The 12032-nt window shown below is 36.4% G+C and overlaps 1 protein-coding gene across 4 annotated transcripts in view; it reads left to right on the top strand.

Moving 5' to 3' along the window:
• CDC42SE2 (CDC42 small effector 2) overlaps positions 1-12032 on the top strand; it is a 185533-nt gene that overhangs the window by 112347 nt on the left and 61154 nt on the right. For all 4 annotated transcript variants that reach the window (XM_020973974.2, XM_078153062.1, XM_078153061.1 and 1 more), the window contains one exon: positions 9406-9742. In XM_020973974.2, coding sequence (XP_020829633.1) covers positions 9689-9742 — 54 coding nt within the window. In that variant the 5' untranslated portion in view covers positions 9406-9688. The remainder of the gene's footprint in view (positions 1-9405; positions 9743-12032) is intronic.

Genomic DNA, 12032 nt, shown 5'->3' with positions numbered 1-12032 from the left:
AGAGGAGAGTATAGGAGGAGAGGTGGGTCAAATATTGCAGAGAAGCCAGGAAGGATAAAGGTTAAGAAATGACTGTTTTATCTGGCAGATTATGATGATCTTATAGAGACAATTTCGGTTGAGTGATGAAGCAGGAAGCTAGATTGCAAAGGGTTGATAAGTGAGTAAAAGGAGAGGAAGTAGAGTCATCCAGAGTAGACAGGTGTTTTTGAGTTTGACTGAAAGGAGGTAGAACTAAAGGACATCAGCTTGAGGCTGTGAAAGGTTCAATCGAGAGTTTTTTTAAAGATGGGGGAGACCTGGGTGTGTTTGTAGGCCACAGGAAAGGGACCAGTAGATAAAGAGAGATGCAATAGAGAAAGAGAGGGAATTATCGTGCGGCTGTTTGCTATAGGAGACTGGAGACGATGTGGATCCGCAGCACATTTAGAGGATTGGTGTTTGCTTGTAGAAGGGTCAGCTTTGTCAAAAACTGTAGAACAGTAGGAGAGAATGGGGGATGGTGTCAAGAAATCGTGAGCTGAAGGGAAGTGTGGACGACTTTATGAGAGACGAGAAGTTTTGGAATAGTTACGTTAGGGTCTGCAATTGAGAATCATTTAAAGAAAGAGAAAAGATTTCCTTGCTGCAGTGAGGACTGAGATGAGAAAACAAAATTGTAGGTGATCTAGTTTATGTAGTTGTGTGACTTCCTCCACCCCCATTAAGCAGGAAGTGAGTAGAAATGGCAGTCACGGATGGTGAGATCTTTCCAGGGTTGGGGTTTGGCAAAGTATGACTAGCACTGGGTATGAGCTAGAAGAGGTAGAGAAGAAATAACAGACAAGGACTTTTTTTTTATTAAAAAACATCTTTTTTGGTGATAGAAGCTGCATGTTTTATGTGCATATGAAACATTACATTAGTATATTCTCATATTAAAAATAATCATAGGATCATAGATTTAGAAAGAACATACTGCCCTTCTTACTGATTTAAAAATCATCCAGTCCATCCTCTTTTATTTTACAGATGTCGAAACTGAGACCCAGAGAAGTTAAGAAACTAGCCCAAATACCTTGTATTTGAAGCTAGATCCTCTGACTGCAAATCTAGCATTCTTTCCACCATACCATGCCACCTCTCCTGTTAACAGAAAGTGTCTTTTTGAGAAGTTGCTTAAAAACCAGAGACTTGATGACTCAGATTCTTCTGAGTTGCTCTGTGGCTAAAAATGAGGCACCCAGCACCTTCCAAAGCAGTTTTTAACTCTTCCTGATTACTAAATGGCTATTTAGGGCAGCCAGGTGGCACGGTGGATAGAGTGCTGGACCTGGAGTCAGGAAGACCTGACATCAAATCTGGCCTCAGACACTTATGAGCAGGGTGACCCTGAGCAAGTCACTTAACACTATTTGCCTTAGTTTCTTCAGGAAATGATAAACCACTTCACTATCTTTGCTAAGAAAAACTTCAGATGGGGTCATGGACATGACTAAAGAGTTAGATGTGTCTGAAACAACTAAACAACAATAACAAATGGTTATTTAATGTGCTTCTGCTTTAATCAACCAGATAACATCAGAATTGCCCGAAAGAGAAAATACAACACGTTTATTCCTTTAATTTCTTTCAGGTTTCTTTCAAATAAAATCATTTGTACTCAGTCATAACATGTCACTATCCTATCTTTCTGAGACACTCTTTAAATTATGTCAGTGATGTTGATATTAGGGTCTGTATTAGTTTAAAAAAATATATGTTATAATTTTGCTGCAGCCAGAAGAGACAAGATGGAAAAGGATAAAATAAGCTGGTATGAGAATTTTTATCATTTCTTCCTACATTTGCCTAATGTTATTACCACTGGGACTGTATATATAGATTGAAGAATTTCAGAAAAGTACACTAGAGAAGGTTTATTTTTAACCCAAGTTGTAAAAATGTATAATTTTGAAATTTCTAGTTTTTTACAAGAGACAAATTTTGGCTACATCCATTTAGACAAGGGAAATATTCAGTTCTCTCCCGCCCAACACTCCCCAGTGTCTCAGTGAATTTTATTTTATTTTCTCTATAATTCTGAAAAAAAAAGGCCTGCTTTTGCCACTTTTTAAAATTTTTACAAATGAAAATACTGAAATAACTTGACTTTCTTAAGCCAAATGCAAAGTTAAAAATATGTTAAGTAGAAAATTATTGTGGAAGGGGACAAATCAGTCATAATTGCATAGTTTTGGTATTTTATTGGCTTAGTTAATTGGTAAAGCCCATTAGTGATATATTTGCAGCATTCTCTCCCCCCCTTACATATTAAAAAAATATATATTTTCTCCAATTTTCTTTTTTTCCCTCCTGAGAGTGCTTATTGGTTCATAAATTAATTGTGTTCTTCACTTTATATTTCCTTACTAAGACAATGTCTATCATACATATACAACATGCCTTCCTCCTTATATAATTATATGGAGTGTCCTCAAAAAGATCTTTGATTTATATCCATATAAATACTTCTGCTTCTGCTGTTCAACAAGGTTATGATTTGAGGTTAAAAATGCAAAAAGAAAATACCATTTCTTTTTTTCTAACAATATTTTTTCTTCCCCAAAAGCAATTTTTAACATTTGGTTTTTTTTAATTTTGAGCTCTAAATTCTGTCCCTCCCTTTCCTTCCTCTTCCCTAAGATGATAAGCAGTTTGATGTAAGTTATACATGTGCAAACATGCAAAACATTTTCATACTGCTGTCTAGTTTTCCTAGTGTTGTTAGATAGTGGAGCTTTCCTCTAGTAACTGATGTCTTTTGAGTTTATCATATACAATGCTACTGTTTTTGTTTCTATATGTTATGAGCCTTACTCTTTTTCATTGATTGAACTTACTTTTTTCCTAACTAGTAAGAAGTAATTTTGATGATTATTGTTTTATAGTATAGTGTGGGATCTGGAATAGATGTCTTCCTTCGTTTTGATTTATTTTTTAATTATTATTATACTTGAGATAAATTTTGACTCTTTGTTCCTTCATGTGAATTTTTAAATTTTTTTTCTAGTTTTATAAAGTATCACTTTGTGAGTTTGATTTGTACAATATTGAATAAATATATTAGGTAGAAATTTAGTTGTAGATGTGTGATTTGTTGGTTTTTTTTAAAAAGGTATTTACTTATATCTTTTGGTTTTTTTATATCAGCCTAATTTTCCCTGTATTCTTCCCCCTTCCTCTTCCCAGAGCTGTTCCATATAAAAAATAATATTTTTAAGACAAAAAGGAGAAAAAGCTTAACTGATTAATAAACTGAAAAAGTCTGAAAAACTGTTCCATGTACTGTTAAACACGTGTTGATCTCTCAACTTTACAAAAAAGTGGTTTGGGAATTTCTTCTCATCTCCTCTTTCTAGCCATGCTTTATTCTTTATAATTTTTTTCAACATTGAATTTTGATTTTTGTATGTGTGTGGTGTTTTTTTCCATTCACAGTATTGGAGTTGTGTATATTGTTTTCTTGGCTCTATATTCATCACATTCATCATTATTTTTACATCACATTAAAACTCCATTTTATTCTTGTGCCAAAATTTGTTTATCCATTCCTCAATCAATGCTGCTCTGTTTCTAAAACATTTTGTATCCCTTACTGTCATCCTCCATATCCAAGCTATTGACAAGGCCTGCCAATTTCACCTTTTCAACATCTCTTGAATATGCCCCCTTCTCTTTTCTGACACTGACATCACTCTAGTACAACTCCCCATCACCTCATGCCCTGATTATTGGAATACCCTGCCTCAGATCTCTCCCCATCCCAATTCATTCTCCATTCAGCCACTTAAGTGATTTTACTAAAACCCAGGTCTGATCATGTTACTCATGGCTTCCTATTGACTTCAGGAGCAAATACAAAATGCTGAGTTTGGCATTCAAAGCTTTAAACTAGTCTCCACCTATACATTTCCAGTCTTCTTACATCTTGTCCCTGACTCTTACCCTGTTCCAGTGACACTGGCCTCCTGGCTGTTCCAGGAACAAGACACTTTCAGTTCTGGGTATTTTCTCTGGCTGTCCCCCATACTTGGCATGCTTTCCCTCCTCTGCTCCAACTACTGACTTCATAATATGTATTGATTGATTGATTGCTATCACAAAAAAGTGCTATAAATATCTTGGTGTACATGAGGATTTTTCTCATCATTGGTCTCCTTGTGATATGAGGCTATAAATAGAATTTCTGGGTCAGAAGTTACGGACATCTTAGTTACTTTATTGGAATAATTCCAGATTCTTTTCTGGAGCAGTTGTGCTGATTCACAACTTGAACAGCATGCATCTTCCCACAGCCCCTCCGACACTGACTATTGTCATCTTTGCTAACTTGTAGGGTATGTGGTAAAACCTCAGGCTTGTGATTTTCAGTTCTCTTCTTATTAGTGATTTGGAGAATTCTTTCTTCCCTGTGACTGTTAATACTCTGTAATTCTTTTGAGAATGTTTTTCTATATCCTTTAACCACTTATCTGTTGGAGAATGGCTTTGAGTCTTGGGGGGGGGGTTGTGTATACGTATATACACACATAAACAATTAACAGATAACTATCTATTGTCAAGAATTTGACACGAAGATTTTTTTTCTCATTTAATTGCCTCCGTTCTTATCCTAAATTTAGTTTTGTCTGTATAGAAGATTTCCTGTTTTATGTGACCCATGTTATCTGTTTAGTCTTTTGTGATTTTATCATCTTGTCTTTATCCCTTGCTTAAGAATGCATTTCCCAAATCTTCTGGATAGTCTGTGCTGGGTACTGATTGTTCTTTCCAAAGTTTGATAGCATTCTCATGTGAATCCAGTAGAACCAGTCTTTGAGATATCATTTTTTTGGTGTTCTTTCTTCTAAACACATTGTTACTGCCTTGTAGATCTCTTTCCCTATCTCCCTTCCTCGTATTCTCTGTTGTGTGTTAGTCTTAGCAATTCCTGTAGGTGAGTGAGAGGATATTACCCCGTGGTGTGAATCTTCCTATATTGTAGATTGTTATTAGATTTTGCGCTCCTCTTAATCATTCCCTCTCCCAAACCATTTTCCTCAAAATCTCTTCCTTGGATCTATTCCCTCCCACTCTTCTTACCTCCCAGGAGCTGTGATTCACCTTCTCCTGAAGCAGAATGAATGGTCTCTCTTAGCACCAAATTCTAGCAAATAATAGCCACTATAAGGTCCCTATATCCCTTGATAGAATGTCACTTTTCTCTCATATGAGCATTTATCAGTGGTGTCTCTTCCCACCTCAGATACAAAATCTCTCTCTTTTCCCCATTTCCAGCCCTTTCTTTTTTCCTCCTTGACCGTTGTCCTTTGGACTCTCTTCTTCCTGAGAGCTCTAGTGCTCTTTGTAACACATTCCACCCCCTCCCACATTTTCTAGTAGGTGCAGAATAGTCTTGTGTTATTTGAATTTCCTTTCTTTTTGTGTTTTAAGATGTTTATCCCGATTGCTTCCACAACTAATTATTTCTGAATTGGATTATTAAATTTAACCACTATGTGTCTTGGAATTTGTAGTCTCTCTTTTTCCCCCCCCTCCCTTAGGACAATCTACGAATTCTTTCCATTGGAATTTTGTTTTCTGTGCTTTGCACAGTTCTTTTCTGTGATTTCTTTTATTATAGTATTGTTTTTTTTTCCTGTCATGTTCTAGGAAGTCCATGATCTTTAGTTTGTGTCTATGCAGCCTATCCTGTCTTCAAGATCAACATGTTTTACGTGCAGTGAGCATGTTAAAAACTTTTTTTCTCTTCTGGATTTTCGTTTAATATATTTGCATCTCCAATCTATTTTCTCTTTTTTTCACCCTTTGGTGAGGCTTACCATTGAAGATTCCAGTTTTTTTATTCTGCCCATTATTTTTTCTGTGTAAGCCGTGAATTCTATTCCCATAATTCTCATTTCTCTTTTCAACTACTTAAGATTAGCATGTTGTGGTTCCATGTTCTCACATTCCACTGGGTCCTCTGTCTCATCAAGTGCTGGATCATTTTCCTTTGTTTTGCAGTATTTATTTACGGATGTCTGAACTCTTTTACTAGATCTGGAGTCCATATTTCCGGTTGCTTCTAATATTTTCTCTATTGACTTACTGATGTTCACAGTCTCTGAGTTATCTTCTTCCTGAAGTCTTTGATCATTTCAGTTCTCCTTTCCCATATTTTCCATCATTGCTCACTTTCTGACATGGTAGGTCATGCATTGATCTAAGTATTTCAAAGTAGTTTTTATTTAAAATGTTGCTATCCTTGTATTAATTGTTCTCCTGATTCTACTTACTTTGTTCTACATTACTTCGTATTACCTAAATTTCTTTGAAATAAGATTGTCATTTCTTAAAGTGAAATAATATTCCTTTACATTCATAACCCACAATAAATGCAGCCATTCTTTAATTGCCTACGAGGCAGACTAAGCCAGCTCCTTAGATTCTAGTTCTTTTTTTCCTTTTTGTCCACCTCCTTTTAATGTCCTCACCCCACCCACATTTATAGGAGCAGGAGATTTGATTATTTAATATTTATTCTCCCAAGAATATCCCTCTGGAATAAATTCTCCCTCTCAGAACCCTCTCCCATTCCCATTTTTTATTTGATTTATTCCCTGTTGAGTTTGATATATTTCTATGCCAAAACTGTGGATGTGTTCATCCCTCCTTTATCCATTTGATTGAGTTTCCCCTGATGCCCATTGGTTATTAGAAATAACAAGTTCTATCTCCTTCCTTCTTTCTACACTAGGATATATAACTTTTAGCTTCCCTTCTTTAAAACCTCAGCATTATGGCCACAAAATTCTAGTCTTCAACAAAAGTCACTGAGACAGAGCCCTGAGACTGATTAATAAATTTATTAGGGAGACTGGTGGTCCATAATCAGTTGGGGCCAAGATCTTTCTCATGGTCAGGGATCCTGATGCTTAAGGGGCTAAGGGGCTTTCTCGATCTTGGGAATCCCTGGGAGGTTCCCCAGTCATAGGGAGTTTCCTTCAGAAGTGTGGAAACTCCTTATGATTGGCTAATCTGCCACAGGCAGTGTCCATCAATCACAACCACTTTGTCAGCAGGCCTTTCATAGGTCATCAGCTACAGGCTACTAACTGCAGGCTGTCTGCTGCAGACCATCTCAGCAGGGGTTTTCCATGGCCCCTCAAACACAAGTGTTTGCCATTTCCTGGGGACCAAGGAAGTTGTGGCTTTAAAGCAAAAAGGTCACTAGGGAGTGGGCAATGGTGATTCAGAGGAGTAGAAAGGCAAATGAACCTTGTTTCAAGTACTACACTTGGAGTGGGGGTGGGGTTAGCACACTGATAATTCCTTATATCAGACCTAACTAATGCAGTATGACTATCTGATAAATCAACTACAATTAATAAAATCATCAATACATGGTGGATTAATCGATCACAACTCTTATCTTGATAACAGCATTAGCTAGCATAACTAAGTTAAACTTAATTCTATTCTGCTTAATTCACTAATACAATCACTGATGCCAGTCAAGTCACAGTGTACTGAGAAAATGCTGATTAAATGAAGTAGGTGTATCAAAATTATCTTCACAAAACAAAACCAGTCCACCCCAGAGGACTTCCGTTTTTCTTATTTATTTCCCTCTACACTTTAAAGACATAAGGTTCTGAAGGAATACTCACTTTTACTCAGCTATTAGAATGTTTGCAGTACTGCATTGCATAATTCCTTCCAGTTGTTCAAATAAATATAAATTTCTTGGTTTCTCTTGACTACATCTTTGATCAATCATATTAAAATGAACATCAAGGAAAAGTCACCATTTTAAGTTATTCTATCTAGATTTTCAAGTGTAGTTCACTTTCGTGATAATTGTTTTGGTATATTTAAGGAAGGGTAAGGGAGAGGAAAAAACTCCTAGAGCTTTCTTACCTCCTTGCCCATGTTTATTCCATTCCTCATACTGTAATGATTGAAATCTGCCTCTTTTACCATCTGGCAAATTCTGTTTTTTAAAGTATTATTTTTCTTTGTATTTTTGGTGCTGTTAATTTTCTTGAATCGCTCTCATTTTTTCTCCCCAGTTTTTCCTCTTTCACTTTTATCTCTTTCTTTAACTCTTCCAAGAGTTCTTGATAGGCTTCTGTCCAATTCTTTCTTTTTTTTTTTTTTGAGGCTGATTGTAGTTGTTTTCATCTTGTTGCCTTCTTCTGAGTTTATGTTTTGATCTTCACTGTCATCATAGTAGTTATGATCAGGTTCTTGTTTGTTTGTTTATTTGTTATACGCCCATTTTTCCAGCCTGTTTTTTGACTTTGAACTTTATGTTAATAATGGATTCTGTCCACCTGGGAGTGGGAAGGCACTATCCCAAGCTTTAGGCCTTTTTGTGCTATCGTTTTCAGAGCTAGTTCTGGAGGTCTGCAAGTTTTCAGTGCGTCTAAGGTGGTATAATACAAGGAGAGGTGTGGTCACTGCTCTTAAGGTCTGTTGTCTGGTATTTACCCAGGAAAGGGCCCTGCTCCCCTGCAGCCGGAAGTGGTAATGCTTCTCCCTACCCTGGAACTGTGACCAGAACCCCTGTTCCCTTCTGAAAAACCACAAGTACTCCTTTCTGTTCTGGAACTGCAATCCAGAGCTGCCCATGTTCAATGGAGTTGCAGCTCCTAGACCTAGACCCATTGTCAGTTCAGGGTCCCCTGTAATCTCTTTGTAACCAGCTGCCATTGCTGGCCAGAAAGCTCCCAAAGCAGCTTCTGCTCCTGTTGCAGATGCCTCCAAGGCCCACTGATGGTGTTGTTATCACATGCACTCCAGGGCAATTCCAACCCCAGTGTCATAGAAGACCTCTCCTACCAACCTTTAAGTTCTTTTGTGCTGGAAAAATGTGTCACCCTGAACTTTATATAATGTGGTACACTAGAATTCACTTTGATGTATTATTTTAAAGTTGTTTGGAAGATTTCACCTGGGTTGCTTCTTCTGCTCTGCCGTCTTGGCCCTCTCCCCTTCCCCATCCTGTTATCTTAAAGTAAATGGGGACTTAGTGCATACTTAGACCATAAAAGGTGGTGTCATCCATGTGGAATATTCTTGGGGAACTGCTTCCATGAAACTGGAGGGCTAGAGCATACATGGACATTAATTTGTGTATTTAGGAGAAGTTTTTTGCCATTGGCTATGTAATCAGGATCATCAGTGTTTTTGAGATGAGCTGATTCAACAACAAAAGTGGCTAATTTGCTGGGTATGAAGTGAAATTTCTGATTTGTTTTGATTTTCCTTCATCTTAATATTAGTGATTTGGCACATTCTTTCATATGTTTATTAACTGTTTATATTTCTTTTGAGAAGTATTTAATTATATCCTTTGATTCTAAGTTTCATTTAACTTTTTTCTTCTTTTCTTTTCAGGATAAAAGTGATATCCCTGGAACTATACAACTTTTTTTTATACTTTGCTGGTGGTCCAGAAATAAGACTCTTTGGAAAAAGAAACCAAGACAGGAAAAACATCTTAACTTTCTTTATCCAGTTGCCTGCATGAGAGACCCGAGTTCTAGGAAAGAAAAAAATACCAGTCATCTTTTCAGGATAAATTGTACATTTATTGGGCTGAGAACAATTCTTTGTGGAGTGTCTGGAGCTGTGATTTGAAAACTTCATTGATACTTTATTTGCACTTTGGATCGTAAGCATGAGTGAGTTCTGGTTGTGTTTCAATTGCTGTATTGCAGAGCAGCCTCAGCCTGTAAGTATGAAGCAATATTAATACATTTGGGATTAACAGGGTATTGGGGGCTGACTTTGAAGGAGACACAAATTCTAAAACCAAGAGACTTGTGAGTTTGCAGGACAGTTTTGAGGGGTCCTGTGGGGAGTAGAGCTATCGATGTCTCAGTAGTTGTCTAGTGGTGAAGGTAGCAGGGAACTGACCTCTCCCTTTACTTCCTTTTTGCTCCCTGGACTTTTTAAAGAATCATTGCTAGTAAGGGCTCTAATTGTGGAAGTCCTAACCATTTTTAGTCGTGGTTCTTTAAAATTAAATGATCACAAAATAGTTTTACTAATGAGAAATGCTGGGGTGATTTTAGGAATCTTTTTTTTTTTTAAGGAGAGGGTAGTAAAGAGAATTGAAAACAATTTAAGAAATGCTGAACTACTTGTTTTAAGGTTTAAGTGTAAAAATTGCCTTTATGGAATCAAAACAACCCTATGACAATAAAATAGTATTGTTTCTCTTTAGAGCAGGGATTTTTTTCTTTTAATTTTAAATAAATGGTTTATTGATGCTTTAATTTTTTTTTACTGTGAGCTTAACCATCAAACACAAATCTTTCAATCTACAAACAAGAGAAATATAGAAATAATTGTAAACTCATGTGTAACTTGTTTTTTTCTTAAATAACTTATTTAATGTTATATAATATTATATGTAATATATTATATATCTTTAACTTTATTTAATATTAATAATTTGTTACAGATAGATAACACATAACAAAATTTTTCTATGTGAAGAATAGAAAAAGAGCATTGTAAATGAAACTGACTTTATTACAAATAACTTGTCTTTTAAAAAAAGCTTATAACAAATTCAGCACATTATTTTTATAGTTATCCTGCTTTCCTTTCCTCTAAACTTGCTTTTTTATCTTCTGTTTCTTTTTTTAATGCTTCAATGACTCTCTTTCCTTTTCTTTTCTTTTCTTTTCTTTTTTTTGACCTGGCTATCACTTATGCCCTTCATTCCATCTAAATCCTCTTCCAAATTAAAAAATCACCTCCCCTTTGACAGATAAGCGTGGATAGGTAAACGCAACAGATCCATGAATTAGCAGTGTCTGAAAATGGACATCTCATTTTGCTTCTTGTATCCATCACTTCTCTGGCAAGAAATGGCTAGCATGTTTTATCATTGGTCCTCTGAAGTTTTAGTTGGTCATTACTTTGATTAGAGTTCTTAAGTCTTTCATAGTTATTTTTCTCCATAACATTGTAGTCACTGTATGAATTATTTACCTGGTTCTGCTCATTACACTCAGTGTTAGAGGCAGGTAAAGAACTCAGTGGATAAAGCAGTGGACTTGGAATTGGGAAGACCTGAATTCAAACTAGGCACTTATTTGCTGTATGAATCTGGGCAAGTCAGTTAATCTTTGTCTGTCTTAATTTCCTTAACTGTAACTATAAAATAGGAGTAATAATAACCTACCTCTCAAGGTTGTTGTGAGGATCAAATGAGAATATTTGTAAAGCACTTAGCACAGTGCCTGGCGTGTTTTAGATAATTAATAAATGCCTGTACACTTCCCTTTCTATGTAGTGATGCTTTAAAAACAAAACAAAATAAAACACTGTAACGTACTAATGCACCCTTCCCCCTACAGAAACCTCTCCTATAATGATACATTTAGTTAAGAAAAACAAGTCCACCTAATGCAGAATTAGAAATTATCAGTGATCTCTGTTGCCAATCAAATGGCCTTTTCTTGATCTTTATCCTTCTTGACCTCTCTGCTGACGTTGTTGGCCACTGGATATTTGCTCTCCTCTCTGTGTTTTTGTAACGCTCTTTGCTTTTGGTTCTGTTCCTACCAATCTGTAGTTCTTCATTCTCCTTTACTGTATTAGCATCAGTATCATAGTTGTAATCTGTGGATCTACTTTATATCTCTGTTGTGGTCCCTCCTCTCTTCTCTCACTCGGTAACCTCATGCACTCCCTTGGGTTTAATGATCATATCTGTGCAAATGGCTCCCTGATCTGTATATCCACCCCTACTCTCTTTCATGAGCTCCAGTCTCACATTTTCTATTACCTATTAGATACTTCAAACTGGTTACCCAGTGGACATCAAAAACTCACTATGTCCAGACCAAACTCATCATCTTTCCCCTAAATCCTCCGACCTTCTGAATTTTTCCTTTTTCTGTAAAGAGCGCTACCATCCTTCCATTATCCTAGATTAGCACTCTTGATGTCATATCCAACTCTCCTCCATCCTTTACCCCACATGCCTATTTAGTTGACAAATCTAC

The sequence above is a fragment of the Phascolarctos cinereus genome, unplaced genomic scaffold (assembly GCF_003287225.1).
Source record: "Phascolarctos cinereus isolate Bilbo 61053 unplaced genomic scaffold, phaCin_HiC Scaffold_4;HRSCAF=312, whole genome shotgun sequence".
Taxonomy (NCBI): Eukaryota; Metazoa; Chordata; class Mammalia; order Diprotodontia; family Phascolarctidae; genus Phascolarctos; species Phascolarctos cinereus.
The sequence above is the reverse complement of the archived record's forward strand: the minus strand, read 5'-3'. Positions and strand labels throughout refer to the sequence as shown.